Source organism: Urocampus carinirostris, chromosome 19 (genome assembly GCF_059441175.1).
Source record: "Urocampus carinirostris isolate Australia breed hairy pipefish chromosome 19, RoL_Ucar_1.0, whole genome shotgun sequence".
NCBI classification, from domain to species: domain Eukaryota; kingdom Metazoa; phylum Chordata; class Actinopteri; order Syngnathiformes; family Syngnathidae; genus Urocampus; species Urocampus carinirostris.
Window position 1 is genome coordinate 8,462,125 of NC_142367.1, and position 19,562 is coordinate 8,481,686.

The 19,562-nt window shown below is 43.0% G+C and overlaps 1 protein-coding gene across 1 annotated transcript in view; it reads left to right on the forward strand.

Annotated features, from left to right (window-relative positions):
* LOC148347081 (1-phosphatidylinositol 4,5-bisphosphate phosphodiesterase delta-3-A-like) overlaps nt 1–13,851 on the forward strand; it is a 27,967-nt gene extending 14,116 nt beyond the window's left edge. The window contains exons 4-16 of the mRNA XM_088324257.1: nt 1,060–1,288; nt 2,521–2,650; nt 5,531–5,756; nt 8,212–8,413; nt 9,591–9,735; nt 9,798–9,950; nt 11,583–11,645; nt 11,711–11,849; nt 11,937–12,053; nt 12,167–12,345; nt 12,405–12,540; nt 12,611–12,760; nt 12,828–13,851. Of these exons, the coding sequence (XP_088180383.1) occupies nt 1,060–1,288; nt 2,521–2,650; nt 5,531–5,756; nt 8,212–8,413; nt 9,591–9,735; nt 9,798–9,950; nt 11,583–11,645; nt 11,711–11,849; nt 11,937–12,053; nt 12,167–12,345; nt 12,405–12,540; nt 12,611–12,760; nt 12,828–12,916 (1,958 nt within the window). The 3' untranslated portion in view covers nt 12,917–13,851. The remainder of the gene's footprint in view (nt 1–1,059; nt 1,289–2,520; nt 2,651–5,530; nt 5,757–8,211; nt 8,414–9,590; nt 9,736–9,797; nt 9,951–11,582; nt 11,646–11,710; nt 11,850–11,936; nt 12,054–12,166; nt 12,346–12,404; nt 12,541–12,610; nt 12,761–12,827) is intronic.
* Nucleotides 13,852–19,562: the final 5,711 nt, after the last annotated feature.

A 19,562-nucleotide genomic window follows, 5' to 3' on the forward strand; every position in this document is an offset into this window, starting at 1 on the left:
AATTTTCTTTTTTACTCTATTTATTTTCTGTTTTCTCCTTTGTTTTTCTACAACACTTTCTGTTCCCTTGAAATTGATACAACTAGAAGGCACTAATATTATACACTGTCCCTTTAAGAATCTGCCCCTTGTGTTGAATCCAACATGTCTTAATTATTATTTTTCTTTTTTTACTTTATTTATTTTTTGTTTTCTCCTCTGTATTTCCACAACACTTTCTGTTCCCTTGAATTTTTTACAACTGGGAGGCACTAGATTTTACACACTGTCCCTTTAAGAATCGACCCCTTGTGTTGAATCCAACATGTCATAATTATTGTTTTTCTTTTTTTCTCTATTTATTTTCTGTTCTCTCATTTGTTTTTCTACAACACTTTCTGTTCCCTTGAAATTGATACAACTAGAAGGCACTAATATCTCACACTGTCCCTTTAAGAATCTGCCCCTTGTGTTGAATCCAACATGTCTTAATCATTATTTTTCTGTTTTTACTTTATTTATTTTTTGTTTTCTCCTCTGTATTTCCACAACACTTTTGGTTCCCTTGAGATTTTTACAACTAGGAGGCACTAGGTTTTACACACTGCCCCTTTAAGAATCTGCCCCTTGTGTTGCATTCAACATGTCATAATTATTATTTTTCTTTTTTACTCTATTATTTTCTCCTTTGTTTTTCTACAACACTTTCTGTTCCCTTGAAAATTGGTACGACTGGGAGGCACTAGATTTTACATACTGCCCCTTTAAGAGTCGCCCCTTGTGTTGAAGTAAACATGTCATCATTACAATTTTCTTCTTTACACTATTTATTTTCTGTTTTCTCCTCTGTTTTTTCCGCAGCACTTTCTGTTCCCTTGTCATTTGTGCAATAGGGAAGCACTTAATATAACACACTGTCCCTTTAATAAGGCGAGCATTAGGCTGAGTTTGACAGGTATGAAAGTGATTTTTGTACCTAACAACCAATCTAAGAGGAATGTTGTTATTGAAGTGGAATGTCAGGAAGCTTGCTTTTGTTTCGTTTTTGCTGACTTTTTGTTCTTGTGTGTCATTTCGCAGTCTTGGTGGCGGAAGTGGAGTGCGTGCGCGAGGGCTGCCCGTCGGAGAGTTTGCGCCCCCTGCTGGCGAAGCTGCCGGCAGGTCGCTTCCTGACTTTGGTCTTCCGAGGGCCCCGCAAGAACCTGGACCTGTTGTGCTCCACCTCCGAGGAGGCCGCTCGCTGGGGCCGAGGCATCCGAACCCTACAGGAGACCGTCCAGAACATGAGCCACAAGGAAAAGCTGGATCAATATCCTTGGAAATTGGAAACTGTTTTGATGAAATGCTGATTCTTCATTGGTTGTTTGTATTGCATTAGTACCATCTGCTGGACAATTACAGTAATAGCAGGTTTAATGAGTGATTTGACATTGTTCGAGAACCCATTTCTATGAAAGTGCTCTTAAATGCGAAAACACATCTTTCCATTTCTTCATTTACGCCTCAATTTTTCCCTTTATCGTTTACCTTTTTCTCCCCCTCCTTTTGTTTTTCTCCTTATTTCCTTTTTTAAACCTTTGTCTTTTTTTCCATTTTCCCCTTTACCTGTACCAACTGTCTTCTCCGTTTTCCCTTTTGTGCCTTTTCCCTTTTTTATTTTTTTTCCCTTTTTCATTCTTTTAGTTTATTCCTTAATTCTTTTTTTCTACTTTTGCCCTTTCATTTTCCACTCATCCTTTGGCCTTTTCCCATTTTCTCCCTTTTAGTATTTTTTCCCTCTTTCTCTCCCTTCTCTGTACTGCCTTTTCCCAATTCCACTATATTTTTCTTTTGTTTCCACTAAATTTATCTCCCCCCGTTTTTTACTGTTTTTGTCCTTGTATTCCATATTCTCCTTATTCCATTTTTATCTTTTTTCTCCTATTTCTCTTTTTTGTTTTATTTTTTTCCCGTTGTTTTCCTTTTTTACATATTACCCTTTTTCTTCCTCCATTTATTTCCCCCTTTGTCTCTTTTTTCTCAATGTCCTGTTTTTCCTCTTTTTTCCCTATATTCATTATTTTCTTTTTTTTCTCCTTTATTCTTTTGCTTTTTTCTTTTTCCTTTGTTCTTTTGTCCTTGTTACTCGTTGTTCTGTTTTTTTTTCAACTTTTTAACTGTTTTACTTCTTAGGTTTCCTTTTCCTCCTCTTTTGTGTTTCCCCTTTTACAATTTTTTACTCTAGTTTTCTTTTTCCCCTTGTATTCTATAATGTTTTTTGTTTTCCTTTTTTATATTATTTATCTCCTTTTGTATTTTTCCACTTTTTCATTTTTTTACTTTCCCGCCTTTTTATCCTTTTTTTTATTATTATCCTTCATTTTCTACCCCCATCCTCCACTAACATTGTTAAAGAAGCACTGTCAAGCTCAAAATGGCCCTTTCAAGTGCTGCTCAGAAAAGAAAAATCCATATGTGAAAATGATCTACTATCCATTCTGAAATCCGCTTTTGAGGGAGGGTTTTTAGTCACGCATGAGTTCCCTTGACGACGCGCCTCACCTGGATCCAGGCTTACCTGAGTCGCGCCGACAGCAACCACGACGACAAGATGAGTTACGACGAAGTGAGGACGTTGCTCCACATGATCAACATCGACATGAGCGAGCAATACGCTCGAGAACTCTTTCAGGTGCCAACGCTAAACATGCTAACACGCTAACACGTACAGTGCCGTGAAAAAGTATTTACCCCTTTCCCAATTTCTGCGATTTCTTTCATTTTATCACTCACGAATGTCTCAGATCATCAAACCAATTTTAATATTACACAGAAGTAAAGCAAAAAAATACAAAATGGCAGTTTTGAAATTTTGATTCCATTTACTAAGACACACACACAAAAAAAATCAAAACCTGTCATGAACTGGAACAGGATTAGAACCCAAATGCGTGACGTTTCTCACACAAGCTTTTATTTTACGGGAAATGGGGCAGTCATGCACGATAACCTAAACGCCAGTGAATCGCGATCGTTGGGCGGAAGACGTATGGTGGCAGTCTGGCGTGGAATGACAGGAAGCCAGCGGCCGACAAGATCGATACCAATTGCACGAGCAGATATCGGACAGATGGGATTGATACAGGACGGGACAGACAGGATTAATATCAAAACTAGATATCGAAATTAAACAGGACAAACGGGACGACGGGAACGAAACTAAAGAACAATATTGAACAGGACAAAAATAGACGGGAACGATACCGGACGGAAACACGAGCAAGGAACCGGACGGAGTCAAAACCCACGTCTTGCGGGTGCAGAGGTTCGTTGAGGGACTGACAAAGGGTGAGTGAGCGCGTTGAGCTTAAATAGAAGGGAAGCCAATCTGTCAACGAGCCGCAGCTGGCGCCACACGGGCGGGGCCAATTGGGCGCCATGGCAACCGTGACAAAAACCTATCTGGCCCTATGTGAAAAAGGGATTGCCCACTGAACCTAATAGCGAGATTGCAGTACTCTAACGTATTCAATATTTGGTAATGAGTCTTTCATAATGCTATGGAGGAATTTTGGCCCACTCTTATTTGCAAAAGGATTTTAAATCTGGACTTTGCCTTGGCCACTCCCGAACCTTCCAAAAAATTTTTTGGAGCTATTCAGAGGTGGACTTGCTGGTGTGTTTCGAATCGTTGCTGTGCTGCATGATCCAAGAGCGTTTGAGTTTGAAGGCACGAACGGATGGCTGGACATTCTCCTTGAGAATCTTCTCGTAAACACCAGAATTCATTACCACAGCAAGTCGGGATGGTCCCGAGGCCGAAAAGCTGCCCCATACTATTTACTGTTCGCGACTCCATTATAAGAAAGGCCCTGGCCAAAAATGACATCCACGGGAGAGTTCCCAGGCGAAAAACACTGCTGTCACAAAAGAACACCAAAAGTTGTCTCACATTTGTCAAAAAGCATCTTGATTATCCTCAAGATTCTTGGAGAAACATTCTGTGGACTGATGAGTCAAAAATTGAAGTTTTTGGAAGGTGTGCAGCACGTTACATTTGATGGAAAAATGGCACAGCATTTGACAAAAACATAATGCCAACCGTAAAGCATGGTGGTGTGATGGTCTGGGGCTGCTTTGCTGCCTCAGGACCAGGACAACTTACTGTAGTTGACGGAATTCAGGTGTTTACCAGAAGATCGTCCGGCCAGCAGTTCATGCCCTCAAACTCTCTTGCATCATGCTGCAGGAGAATGATCCAAAACACACCAGCAAGTTCACCCGAATTGTCACAGGCCAGAAACGGAGACAGGACCCAGTAGCGTTCGTTTACTCAGTTTTATTGATAAAGAGGGAGAGCAGGGCTTGCTTCCACGAACCGATGGTTGACGGACACGGGTAGCAGGTGGCTGGAAAGGCGGAAGTGGCACTTCTGTGTCAAGCAAGGATAATCGTAGGCAGCAGGGATACTGGTTACTAGCCGGGACGGGAGAGCAAGGGCGGTATCGATTTCAGAAAAGAGGTCGGCAACAGGTATCAGGCAGGAAATAGGGCAAAACAGGTCGGTGGTCAGGATGCCCGATCAGGGCAGAAACAGGTCCAGAAACAGGTTGGCAGCAGGTATCAGGGAGGAGAAAACAGGGCAGGAAAATGTCGGAAGGTATGAGCTTGCCTAGCTGGGAGCATAGGTTCGCAAACCGTCTGACGGCTTCCTCTTGGAAGCCGGGGGTTTAAAAAGAGTCCATGGACCAATCAGTGCTCAGGGCTGTTGGCGCCAATTGCGCATTCATAGGGGCCCTGAATCAGAAATCATGACTCGAATGGCTAAAAAACAAAACGAAATGGAGGTTCTAGAGTGGCCCAGTCAAAGTCTGGATTTATCTTACAATTAGGTTCAAGGGGCAATTACGTTGTCACATAGGGCTAGATAGGCTTTAATTTTTTGTGACTTAATAGATGAAATCATCATTTAAAAACTGCATTTTGTATTTTCTTGGTTTACTAGTGAAAGCTTGAGCTCTTGTTGGTGATAGGAATGAGTGGAGAGGTGTTGTAAAAGGATAGTGGGATGTTTGGGCGCGTTCTAAGGGATGGCCAGGGCACCTGTATGATGCGGCTGGGGTAAACCAGCGAAAGCTGTCGGGCCCTGTTGCTGAAAAAAAGAGTATGTTGTGTCACCCTGACCCGAGTGACATGGCTGCTTTCTTGTGTCCCGTTTCATCAAGAGGGACGAAAGCATGACCGACTTAGGTGCCTAACTTGTTTGGGTGTTTGGGCATTTGGCTTGGCCATGGTTCAAAAATGTTTGTGTGTTTTTTGCTATTTTTTTCCTTTTTATTTTCTTTGTTATCGTATGTGTTTGTCTTGCTGTCGTTCACCCCTCTTGAGGGATATGACCAAGGTAGATAGTAGATAGATAGAACTTCTGTGATAATTAAAATTGGTTTGATGATCTGAAACATTTGTGAGTGATTATATGCCAAAATGACAGAAATCAGGAAGGGGGCAAATACTTTTTCATAGCATCATATATAAATTCGGGCTAAGACGGCACCCGTTTCCCCGGCAACAGAAGTGCGACCGTTCGGCAGACGGGCGCCTGGAGCACGGCGAAATCGAGTCCTTCTGCAGGGAACTTCTGCGCCGGCCCGAGCTCGACGCCGTCTTTGCCCGCTACTCGGCCAACGGGGCCGTCCTCACCGCCGAAGATCTCCGAGCTTTCCTGGCCGAGCAGGGAGAGGACGCCTCGCTCTCGCACGCCCGCAGCCTCGTCCTCACCTATGAACTCAACCCTTGGGGTACGTGCAGCCGCCTCTGCGAGCAACTAACCACTAATACTGTGCCTTGCAAAAGTATTGGCCTCACAAGAATTCATATCATCTTTCAGACATTTTGTATAAAAAACTCAAAATATTTTATAAAAATCAACGTACTAACAAAAAAAGAAAAGTAGACGTTGCATTAATATTGGCCCCCTTTGATTTAATACTTTGACCAACCTCCTTTTGCTGCGATCACAGCCACTAGTCTTTTTGGGTAAGTCTCGATGAGTTTTAAAATATTTGCCCATTCTTCCTTACTCAAAACTGCTTCCTTAAAGTTTGATGGCAATCGTTTTTGCACAGCATCTTTCAGATCTTTCATAAATGCTCAATAGAATTGAGGTCTGGACTTCGGCATGGCCATTGTAACACCTTTATATTGTTGGTTTTAAATTCTTCCATTGTGTTTAGGGTTGTTTTCCTGTTGGAAGGTGGACCTGAGCCCCATCCATATACCCACCACCTCTAATTTTCCAGTCCCTACTGAAGAAAAGCAACCCCCAGCGCATGATGCTACCAGCACCATGTTTGACAGGGGGGATGGTGTTTTCAAGCTGCTGTGCAGTCTTACTCTTACACCAATCGTAAATCCTTGCATGCAGCCCAAAAAGTTCCCTCTTGGTCTCGTCTGACCAGAGCACCTTGTTTCACATGTTATTTTTGTTTCCTTTGTGGCTTCTTGCAAATGCCAAACAGGCCAATTTTTGAATAGTATTCTTTCTGAAGGCGCTTTCTTCTTGCCGCTCATCCATAAAAGTCAGATGTATTCAGAGTATGACCAATAGCTGACTTATGCACAGACTGTCCCAGCTCTGTTGTGAATGCCTACATGTGTTCATGGGCCTCTTGGTTCCTCTTCTGATTAGTTTTTTCCTTGTTTGGGCTGAAAGTTTAGAGGAAGAGCATGGTCTTTGTGGGTTTGTAATGGTTTTATGCTCTTTGATATTGTTGCTTGTACAGTGCTCCAGGAGTTGTGTAAATGTTGCAAAATCTTCTTGTATCCTATTTGAATCTTCCCATAACTATATTGTAGACGTGCCTGGTGTGTTTTATGACTTTTATAATGCTGTCTGTTTCCCAGTGCCTCCTTTCACTCACCTCTGAACCCAGTACAGAGCAGGTGCATTCAAACTGACACTAAATGACTCCTGCACTCCTGCGCCTATCTCTTTTCGATGTGACGCTGTGCACATTCATTCAGCTTCTTGGGGTGTCCAACACTAGCCCTGTTGTGAATACATCCTGATTTTTTAAAACTCTGAAGGACCTTGGCCACTGTACTGCAGCTCAACTTCAAGGTGTTTGCAATCTTTTTGTAGCCTTGGCCAGCCTTATGTAGTGCCATAATTGTTTTTTAAGATGCACAGGAAGTTCCCTACCATGGTGTGCCATTTTGGGAGTTTCAGTGGCCAGTATGACAGACCGTGAGAGCTGTACTACAAATTGAACACACCTGCTCCATATTCACATCCGAGACCTAATAAAAGTAACAAGTCACATGGTATTTTGGGAAAATGACAAGTACTGCTTTGTTTGTAAACCTTCCCAGCAAGCAGAGGCGTCAAAGCTGCAACAAAAGGGTGCCCGTTTGACAATAGGCAGAGTCATATGTTGTTATATAAATCAAAATGGTTTTTCGGCGAACGCCTACTGTCATGTTTTTTAATTTTTTTGGGGTAGATCTCGTGCCGCACCCCTTGCGTTATGGTAAAAATGCCGCCCCCTGCCTCGCCCGTGCATAAAACCGCAACTGTTGGCATTTGTTAAGAAATTCAGTGGTCAACCGCAAAATCTAACAAAAGTACTTAACGATTCTCAACAGTTTGAAATCAAACGTTTATAACAAATAACATTTGTAGTTTTTAATGATTTAACAACTGGTATTTGTTCTCTTGTACTGCATGCATTTAATTTCTAATATGTTTGTCGGGCACAGTCTGGCATAACAGCTTAAGCTCTCTTTTATAGCGAAATGTACATGTATAAAATGTACAATACATGTCATCAAACCGTATTGGCTTGAACGTTACTACCGAGGTGTGTCAGACTCCGTTTTGTTTAAATGTCCAACGTGCTTTTCAAATGTTCATCTGTCACAGATCTAGCGCCATGATACGCAAGACCTGGTTCGTAAACTTATCTTAGAGTATTTTTATTGGCTGTATCCAAAGATTTGGTACACGTTGATGCTGCCATTTCTATAGGTTCATGTTTCACTCCAGAGACGTTACTGGCTATTGTGCATGTGTAACTCTCAGCAGAGATTGCATCCATGTAGAGATGCCCCTCTCTCTGAGGAAAAACAATTCTGGCAACAATAGTCAACAAAAAATAATAATTTCGTCGGTTTTCTCAGCAACGTCGAGTAATCATTGCAGCCTTGGTTTGGAGGCAGCGCCAAAATCCTGAACGTTTGTCTAAACCTCCGCAGCTCAGAAGAACCATCTGATGACGGCCAACGGCTTCACCATGTACATGCTGTCTAAGGAGAACTTCGCTTTGGATCCGGATCACGCTCGTATCTACCAGGACATGACGCGGCCGCTGGCGCACTACTTCATCTCGTCTTCGCACAACACGTACCTCAGCAAGGATCAGCTTACCGGCGAGAGCAGCGTGGAGCCCTACATCCGGTGAGGGAACGTTTAACCAAGGGGTTGGCAACTCAAAATGTTTGAAGAGCAATATTAGAGCAGAAACAAATATCATTTTGGAGACTCAAGGTGACCAAAAAGCACCATTTTCATTCACATTTACCCCCCAGCCTTTTGCATAGAAAATAAAAAATTTGGAAAAACCAAGAAAAATTAGAAAGAAATGACAGAAAAAAAACCCTCAAAAATACTAGGGAAAAAAGAAAAAAAGAAAGAAAGAAAAACAAGGGACAAACTCAAAAAAAGAAAAAAACAAGAAGTACAGTAAGACCTCGGTTATCGAGGTTAATGGGGACCAAAACCACCCGCGATAAGTGAAAATCCGCGAAGTAGCGGCGCACCTTCAAAAAAATAAAAATTTAAAAAAATTTGAAATCAAACGTTTTTAACAAATAACATTTGGAGTTTTTAATGATTAATTTTTTTTTTTTTATTATTATTTTTTAGACCCAGTTAATGGGGACGAAAACCACCCGCAAAAAGTGAAAATCTGTGAAGTAGCGACGCCCCTTCAAAAAAAAATAATATATTTTTTTAACCATTACAGAGCAAAGCTCTGAAGCCGCGAACGTCGAACCGCGAAGTAGCGAGGTCCCACTGTATAAATGAAATAAAAGAAAATAGTGATAAAATAAATAAAAGAAAGAAAAAAGGAAAAAAAAACAAGAAAACGTGAAAATAAGATAAAAAGAAGAAAGCTGGAAAGGGGAAAAAGGAAAATAAATAAATAAAACAAAATCTTTTTTTCCGAGCAGCAAGATTGTGTCAGCAGTTACGTCAAATACATGCAAATCCCTTGACCCGCGGTTATTTCATAAAATCATTTTTCTATGATGGTTCATTTACTTTTGCTCATTTAAACCAATATGTTTTTTTACCACCAGGAGGCGCTAGATATTACCCACTGTCCCTTTTAAAAGAGAAAAACAAGATACAAATCTATTATTTACAAGAAAACTGGCCCAAATTGTAAAAGTTTATGAAAAATAAATGAATACCCATTTTCCTTTTTATACATGGGCTATGGATTTTTCCTAGTCATGTGTGCTTGTTTAGGGTGGTGATGGCCCTGGGGAGGAACATGTCTTAGTTAGTCATCGTTCTAGGGGCCTGTAGGAATGTCACAATGTTTTTTTTCTCCTTTTTTTTCTCGGAGGGCCTTGAACGCCGGTTGTCGCTGCGTGGAGTTGGACTGCTGGGACGGCGACAACGGCGAGCCCGTCATCTACCACGGCTACACGCTCACCACCAAAGTGTCCCTGGTCCAAGTTCTGAACACCATCCAGGAATACGCCTTCAAGGTGGGTGGTGCCTCTCACCTGTCATCACGAAACGGCGATTCTTGACGTCCTCGGTGCTTCAGGCCTCGCCGTACCCGCTGATCCTCTCCTTGGAGAACCATTGCTCACCAGAGCAAGAAGCGACTCTGGCCCGACAACTGCGCGGCATTCTGGGCGATCGGCTGCTGACCCGGCCTCTCCGCGACCTCCCTCCTGACGCCCTACCGTCACCGGAGGTAGGACGGTGGAGTCGCTCCACACCCAAAAACAAACGCGGGCGCATGACTACAAAGGTTCCTGCACAAGAACCTGCACGAATTAATTGAATTGTCTTTATTGTCGTCGATAACAATGTGGTGAAACGTTCAGGGTTCGTATGGGTGCTTAAAATCCTTGAAAATTATTTAATTTTAATGTTGAATTGTGGGTGAAGTGCTTGTAAATCAATTGTTACCATGTGTCTCGGCAAACTGGCTTGATAGACCACGTATTGAAAATGAAGAAAAATGAAACAAGTCTGCTTAAAAATGACAGTGACACGCCTCAGTTCACACATAGATTAAACTTCAGAATAATTGACGTTTCTTTTTGGACATTTTGTTGAGTGTTGTCAGTGAGGAGAAGAACAAGAAGGTTTGATTCAAATATAGACCAAACAGTGGGCAGCAAAGACTAATGAAATCGGGCACAGAAACTCAGTCTTTTTCTATACCCTATTCAGTGAAGGCTTCTTAATATTTGGCTTAGGATTTATATATTTTTCTAGTTCTTTTGTCACTCAGTAAATTCAAACAACAGGGCTGTGGAAATGACTTACATTGAATTTCTTCTTTAAATGGTACTGGAGAAGTTGCAGAATTGGCTTTGAAATTCACGATAACAACTGTATGTAACATCCCACATGCCGACATCTCTTGTGTAAATACCATGTAAATTATAACTATAGCCTTATTCCCCTTGTTTTATAACCTTATCTTCTCTGTTCCTCTATCTTCTTGGCTCATACCTCACTGTGAATGTGTAAAACTGGAGTGTCATGCCCAATTTCGTTGTCACCATATGTAAACCCATTTTGTAACAATGACAATAAAGGTATATTCTATTTTATTCTAAAGTCCTTAAAAAGTGCTTGAATTTGGCCATGAAAACCCTGTATGCAACAACGTTAGACATGACACTCCCGGTAAACACATAATAAAACTTAAAGAGAAAATGCAGAAAAATATTCACAACTCAGTGCTTAGAGACCGGCCTAAGTTATAATAGTAGTGCAATAAAAGTATTGTGTATCGTAACCGAGGGTCTTCAACTTGGTGCTCGCAAGCACCCAAGTGCCCCCTAAGGACAGCTGAGGTTCCCGCAGACCTGTTTAGAAAATAGCTTATTAGTTATATGTCTAAGTGTCCTTGGGCAAGACATTGAATCTCTAACGCCCTCGATAAGCAGGTAGTTTCTTTGCATGGCTGACGCTGCTATCGGTTTGCGAGTGTGTGTGTGAATGGGTAAGTGTGAGGCACATTGTAAAGCGCTTTGGGAGGTCTTCAGTGACTTGGAATGCCCTATAGAAATGCAGACCATTTACAGTGCTGGATCATTGTGATATTCTAGTAAAATTATTAATTTTAGTGGTTGAAAATCACAATGACTTAGCTCTGACGAACTATTTTCACCACTAGTCTGCGGGCACCTCAGCTGTTCTTAGTGGGCACCCTGGTGCCCCGGGCACCACGTTAGAGACCCCTGTTCTAGATGAGGGCATGCATCAGTTGCTGGTGCGATAGCTCAGAACACTATCAGAACTGCCACCAGAGGGCAAAATGATGGCTTGGTTAGCACGGCTCAACTGTGCTTGTGTTTGCCCCTTGCAGGATCTTTCGGGCAAAATCCTGGTGAAGGCCAAGAAGGAGAGTCCGGTGGAAGGTCACCAGCAGGTAACGGCGTTTTCATCAAAACAACTCGTTCAAACGGGGCCACTGAGATCTTGTCCCGTTCCCAGGCGGGCGGCGGTCTGTCAGAGCTGGTAGTCTACACCCGTAGCGTGCCTTTCGAAGGCTTTCAACGGGCCGTTCAAACGCCACCCAGCCACATGTCGTCCTTCTCAGAAAGCGAAGCCCTCGCCTATGCCAAAGACGCAGGTACTGTCCGCCTCGGAATGCAGTGTGGGCAGATTTTCATGGGACGGGAACAGAGCATTAAGTGGCCTTCATGATTGTCGCCCACAGGCCCGTCTTTTGTGCGCCACAACAGCCGCCATCTTAGCCGGGTCTACCCGTCAGGGCAGCGGCTGCAGTCCTCCAACTACAACCCGCAGGCCATGTGGAACGCCGGCTGCCAACTCGGTAACCGCCGCAAACCTGATCTTTGTCCGCTCGCTCGTCTTTGAATTCGGTCAAAAGCTAAAACAGTCCCAAGATTTGTTGCAACACAGACTTATTTTGATTGTTTTTGCCAGTGGCTCTGAATTTCCAAACTCCCGGGGAAGCCATGGACCTGAACCGTGGCAAGTTCCTGCGAAACGGCCAATGCGGCTACGTCCTCAAGCCGGCGTTTATGTGCCAGCCGGGATCCACCTTCGATCCGGAGAACGTAGGCGGGGGTCCTGGACACACCCCTGTCCTGCTCACTGTCAGGGTAAGGCCCAACGAGAGAATTCAGTAGGGTTTGATTGACAGGGGCCACACCTCTTTCAGGTGATTTCAGCGCAGCAGCTCCCTAAGCAAGAAGGGACCAAGCCCACAGCTGTGGTGGACCCCCACGTTTGGGTGGAGGTGCATGGCGTTCCCATCGATAACGACAGAAAGAAAACGCACCGCATTGAAAATAACGGTAGGAAAGACCCCAGCTGACCTGTAGGACGGTCTGAAGTGAGCTCAGCGTGGGTTCCCACTGCCGACAGGTTTCAACCCACAGTGGGATGTCACCTTCCACTTCCGCGTGCACGTTCCCGCCCTGGCGTTAGTTCGCTTTGTGGTGGAAGATCATGACTACACGTCTAGCAACAGCGTCCTGGGACAATCCACGTTGCCCTTCGTCAGTCTGCGTACAGGTATGTGCCCACAGCCCTCGTTGGCACGGGAACCTTTCCAGATTTTGATCTAATGTGGTCTTGGCAGGTTATCGCCACGTGCGACTCCTCAAGCAGGACGGCTCCAGCCTTTCGCCGTCTTCGCTCTTCATCCACCTGGAGATATCCGATCACTAAGATGGCAAAGCGAACGGCAAAGCCAGCGAAAATTGTCCACTTTTGCCCAAGAAGGACAACATGAACACCAACACGTCCGTATGCACGGCAACGTTTGTTTCAGGAAGGCAAATGGTCAACTACTAGATTTTTTTTTTGCCTTGGATGAAAATGGCCAATCCCAAAACTTTGTATTGGTTGTTTTACGAAGGCGGGCCCAGGCGCAGCTACAGAGCTGAGTTGACAAGTTCATTGGGGGGCAAAGGGAATTAACAAAAAGTGTTCTGCATATGGGAAGGAGGGGCGACAAACAGAAAACACAGTCCAGAACAACTCAGAACTGGCAGGGCACAAAAATCTGGAATAACAGGCACTAAAAGGTAGGGAAACAAATACAGGCAGGACATCAACATGGAAAGCAACGATCCAATAGCTTCTGCTGTCGGCACAGTCATTACATGCAGGGCTGTTAATAAGTCGCAGGTTTGGGGGATTTGATCCCGCTGTGGTGATTCTCCATTCAACTTCTCAGCTGACGCCCTCTGGAGGATGGTGGTGGACCATATCGATTTGACTGGATACGCCCAGCAGAGAACTTCTATATAATTATTGTATTTTCGTTGGCTTGGAAGGATGACAAATGCCAACACTCGCGCACCTATCGATGCATATTTATTGATACGTATCCACAAAGACAGTAAATTAATGTCCAAAAGCAATTTTCACTTTCTTTGGAACCGTTTTTCAAACGTATGTATCTCTAAGTTATTCTGACTTTTTGTGAATGACGTGTTATATTTCTTGTTTATGAGTTGCCGTTTGTAAAAAAATGCTCTCAGGCCCGGGAGTCCTCCAAATGTTTTGCATGTTTTTCAAATACTAAATGTTGTAGAGTATTACCGGAAGATATTTATATGGATCTATAATCAAGCGTGGAAACATGATTGATTCCATTCTTCCTGTTTGTGTGACTCCCCTTCCTCCATTTTATCAGAATGCTGAAGCCATTAATGATATTTATTGACTCAAGAACAGTGTTGGGACTATAGCGTTATAAAGAAATGCGTGTCAGAACCAGAACAGGAGGAGGACCCAAATGCGTAACGTTTCCACACCAGCTTTATTTTAAGGGAATGAGGCAGTCATGCGCTTGAACACAAACGCCAGTGATTCGGTGATCGCTAGGCAGAAGAAGTAAGACAGAAGTCCAGCATGGAAAAACAAGAAGCCTGAGGCAAACGAGATAAATATCAGGTACACGAGCAGATACGGGACAGACTGGGTCGATAACGGACAGGATTGATACCAGATACACGAGCTGATACCGGACAGACGGGATCGATACCAGATACACAAGCAGATACCGGACAGACGGGATCGATATCGGACAGGAAAGGACAGACAGGATCGATACTGGAGACTGGAGTCAGAAATCAGACAGGACGAGACAGACAGGATCGATACTGGAGACTGGAGTCAGATATCAGACAGGACCAGACAGACGGGATCAATACCGGATACTGGAGACTGAAGTCACATATCAGACAAGACAAGACAGACAGGATCGATACCGGATATCGGAGACTGAAGTCAGATATCAGACAGGACAAGACAGACACGATGGATACGGGAGACTGGCGCAAGATATCAAACAGGACGAGATAGACGGGATCAATACCGGACAGGACACACAAGCAGGATACCAGACAGAGTCTAAACAAACGTCTTGCGGGTGCAGAGGTTGGTTGACGGACTGACAAGGGGTGAGTGAGAGCACTGAGCTTAAATAGGAGGGAAGCCAATCAGGTAACGAGCTGCAGCTGGTGCCAAACGGGCGGGGCCAAGTGAGGGCAATGGGCAACCGTGACAATGCGTACCTTGAACATAAATACTTTTCTCCATGTAACGCGTTATTGATACAGTTTTGTAATTCAGCTGTCGTTACAGCATGCTGCATTACTCTGCTGATTTTTAAAAGCAAATCATGTGTTATAATGTCTCCTTTTCTTATTGCTACTACCAAAAAAGTAGGTCATAAATTACAATGTCCTCTGATTGGTAAGTGTTCCTCCTTTGCTCCCTATGTAACAAGCAAACTTCACTTTGTTAGCAAAGTTACGAATGGTAAACCTAGCAAAACTAAATAAAGTTAGGGTAGCGAATGGTAGCCACCGCGTGGGGGAGGGAAACAACGAAATCAATGGGGGAAAGGTGGGCACAGAATTAAGCGTAAATGTGATATACACCATTCCAGGAAGGAATGGAAAAGGTCTTAGACAGTGCCAAGAAATGGAGAAGGAAATCTTGGCTTGAAACCCAGGGGCAAAATGGATATGGAGTGTCTCAGCTAAGTGTTCATTTGCAGGGATCACATACAGCTTCTTTTTGGGCAACTTTTCATTAATCAACCGGATCAGTTGCATCTGCAGTTTTTCCTTTTTTTCTCCTGGGATCTCTCTCCCATCATACATGTTGTGAGTTCCTTAAAGGTACAGCATTTAAAAAAAAATACAATTACATCACTGCTATAGAATACGCCGATGAGCAGTTTCCCCTCCTTGAGTATGACAGGAAAAGATTATATTTGTCGAACTATAAATAGTTCCGATGCTTTCAAATACCTTATAACATATGTCTCAAACTTGCGGCCCCGGGGCCGATTGTGGCCCCTAGAGTGATCGTTTGAGGCCCCTGCCTTAATGTGAAAGTTAAAGGGACGGTGTGTGATATTATTTTATTATTTCCCCACAGATGTCGCTGTTTTCTGTCATGCTAAAAGCACAACAGAACAAGACAAAAAACGGAAACTCAAACCGACCAAAACGCACCTTATTAATTTGGAAAAGAATAGAAAATTAAAAAAAAACAAAGAAACAAAAGAGAAAATAAATAAAGGGGAAAAAGTAAAGAAAAATGGAAATCTAGAACTTAAGAAAAAAATAAACAAAAAATAAAATAAAAAGAGACAATAAAAGGGGGAAAAAGTAAAGAGAAAATAATAAGAAATAAGAAAATGTAGAACTCAAGAAAAAAGAAACAAAAGACAAGAAGAAGAAAAAATGAAAGGAAAAAAGAAAAATTCCACATTTTTCGTTTTTGTCTTTTTTTTCCTCTTTAGTATTTCTTTCCTTTTTTCTAAATGTTCCTTTTTTGCTCTCTGTTCCCCTACTTTTTGTCACGGGACCGGACCAGATCGGAGGCAGGAGGCAGGAAGGATGAACTCAATCGCGTAACGACCAGTTACTTTTATTTAGCAAAATAAAAGTTGTCCAACACTCAGGGACAAAACAAAACAAAAACAGGCTTACAGGCAAACAGGAACTCAGACTAGGAATACTCACAAAACAGGCTTTTACTCAGAACGGGCAAACACAGGTTTCCTCAGGTCAAACAGAACAGATTAATGCAGAACAGAAAACGCAATGAACCATCCCCCGGCAATACCCCAAACCACCCTTAAGAAGCACACACGCAAATTAGACGATCTGCTACAGCCGGTGCCCAGGGGGCGGGGCCAACCGGTCGCCACGGCGACCATGCTGGACATGACACTTATTTGTATTGTCGTTTTGCTTTTTTGCCTTTTTTTCTTATTTCTTCTTCCCTAGTTACTAATCATTCCAAAAAATGTCTCCCTACTTCTTGTCTTTCTTTGAGAAAGGCTGGGAAAAAAATGGACAACAGAGGCTGCTTTTTAGACACATTCGGTTCCCGTAGTCTTCCTTAAACTCATTTCTCATATTGCATTATAACCTTGCCTTTTGGCAAGGGCTTTGATGTAAGTTTCGTAACGGCAGCTCTTTTGCAAGAGTTTTGGGATCGCTTATGTAAGTTTCGTAACGGCGGCTCTTTTGCAAGAGTTTTGGGATCGCTTTGTGGGGGTGAGGCCCCAGTTTTCTGGATTCATGGTGGAGAAGCTGACTGATAATGCTAGCAAGATAGTCATTGTCAGGATGTTTAATGAAGTGGTGAATGCAGACGACATCTGTTATTGGTTGAGCAGATACTGCTCGATAAAAGGCCAGGCTATGAAGGTGAAGGATGAGAACGGCATTTGGAGTTGTACCTGGAGGATACCTATCCAACAATGGCAAGACCCTCAGGGCTTTCAGGGACTGAAACACCTCCCGTCGATAGTCCTGGGGGGAAACCGTGGCTTTATCCACTATCAAGGACAACCAAAACTCTGCCGCAAATGTGGTGAGCATGGGCATCTGGCTGAGGTATGTGATTGAATTATTTGTGGAAAGTGCAGGACAATTGGACATTCTTTTGAGGAGTGTACCAATAGCAGAAAATGCAACCTCTGTGGAGAAACAAACCACCTCTATAGGAACTGCCCGAAATTGTTTGCTGACAAGTTGAAAGCTAGGAAGGCAGTTAACAAAGACAATAAAGACAATGAAATGATTACAGACAACATAGACAATGAAATGAATAAATGTAACAAAGACAATGAAATGAATAAAGATAACAAAGACAATGAAATGAATAAAGTTATGGAAATACCCAATGAAAATGAACAAGAAGGGAGAGGACCCACCTGGGCATCCCGGGCAGAGGACTGGAGGATGCTGCTTGGGAGGGTGGGATGGAATCCCACTTGAGAAGACAGAGCTGAAAACTCGTTAAAAACAGTAATCAGATCCGATGCTAAAATATCCCAAAAAGTCCGATAAAATTCGAGGCTGAGCCCGTCCTCCCCGGGTGATTTGCCTTTTTTAAAAGTCTTTATGCAATCATTTAGTTGGTCTTGGGTAAAGTCAGATGCTAAAAAGGGGTCTTGACGCACTGATCTCGAGATATGATCTAATACATGGCCCATTTCATTCTCATGTGTTTCTTTCCTTTCATATAATTTTTTGTAGTAGTCTTCGACTAATTTGGTTATTTCACCATGACCTGGGGGAGAGGCCAAAGAATCAAATTTGAGTCAGGAAGGACCTGGAGGAGAGGCCAAAAATTCAAATTTGAATTTTCATACAATACCTGAATTTAGACAAGACAAACAAATAGAAAAGGCAACTGTCCCTCCCCCTCCCAAAACCCATATTAATCAGGAAGGGCCTGGAAGAGAGTCCAAAAAATAAAAATTGTTCTTTACTCCACTATCGGAATTTGAAGAGGACAAACAAATCGAAAAGGCAAATGACTCTCCCAAAACCCATACGGCCACTGGAAAGAGGGGTAAAAATAGAACAAAATTGGGGGTGGTGAAAACACCGGAAACAAAGATAAGAGATATAGAGGAAAGCCGATTGCCGATAAAAACGCCCACAAGGGAACTGTATGAAGTTGAGCCGGAGGAAGTCGAGGAAGAAAAAAATCTGATCCCTTGTGCGCAGGGAATTAAGAGACCCTCCGATGGGTCCTCTGGCCCACCCCCTAACCCAGAAAAAAGGGGAAGACCTGGAACCACAGACAGAGAGTCAGAGGATTCCAGAGTTTTCCCTGGTGGGTCTCCAAATGAGGTACCGTTCTTTAGTGGTGCTTTGTGCCCCAATCAGAAATCCGACACAGGTGACACTCTCAATGACCACCGGAGAATGGACTCGGATCCCCCGGTTTCGTCTAAGTAGTTTGTATACTTTAACAACACTTATGAACATTACCTTCTCTACTATCAATGTGAGAAGTGTGAGATCAAAGGTTAAAGCTCACAGCGTTTTATCGTTTTTAAAAACCATTAGAACGGATGTGTTTTACTACAAGAATGCTGCATCCCCTTTTTAAAGAATCATAAACAATGGGAAGAGATTTGGCCATATCTTTCATTATGGAGTGGCTCAAATGAAAACAGTAACGATGGGGTGGCCATTTTAATAAACAACCATCAACTCATCATAAAGGGGAGTACTGTGATGAGGGACGGACGCGCAATCTTAGCAAAACTTTCTTATATAGGGAATGATTTTAACCTCATTAACATATATGGCCATGCCAACAGACAACTCAGGTACGAACTCTTAGAAGACATCCAGTCACATATGCTTGGCCATCAACCACTAATCGTGGGAGGAGATTTTAATTGCATCCCAAGTAGAAAGGATAGAAAGGGGACCGATGAGGAGTTTAAAGTAGATAAAACATCGATTTTATTACAGGACATGTGCCGGACATTTAAACTGGAAGACTGTTTCAAATCCATACATCCAGGAGAGGAGGGCTTCAACTGGTTCAGTAGTGACAATGCCAGAGCCTCTCGAATAGACTACATATTTACAAGGGGTTTAACACTGAGTGATACCAGATAACAGCCTTTTTTTCAGATCACTTGCTACTGTCCTGCTCTCTCTCATTTCCTTCAGGTATGACTGTTGGGAGGGGTCTGTGGAAGTTGAACTGCTCCCTACTGGAGGATGAGGCCTTAGCTGCACAATACAGGGAGCGGTACAAGGACTGGCAGACCCTTCAAGACTTGTATGATTCATGAGCACAATGGTGGGAGATGACAAAGAAATGAACGCAGATTTTTTTTTAAAAATGCAGGGAAAAACAAGAAACTTAAAGAGATGAAACGCACGTCGGGACTACAAAGAAGACTCCAACGCTATTTTACCCTAACACAAAAAGGGATGGACTTTAATGATGAAATCAGAGAGATCAAACAAGAACTAAACGCTTTGGCGGAAATAAAGAGCAAAGGCATCATAATATGAAGCAAAGA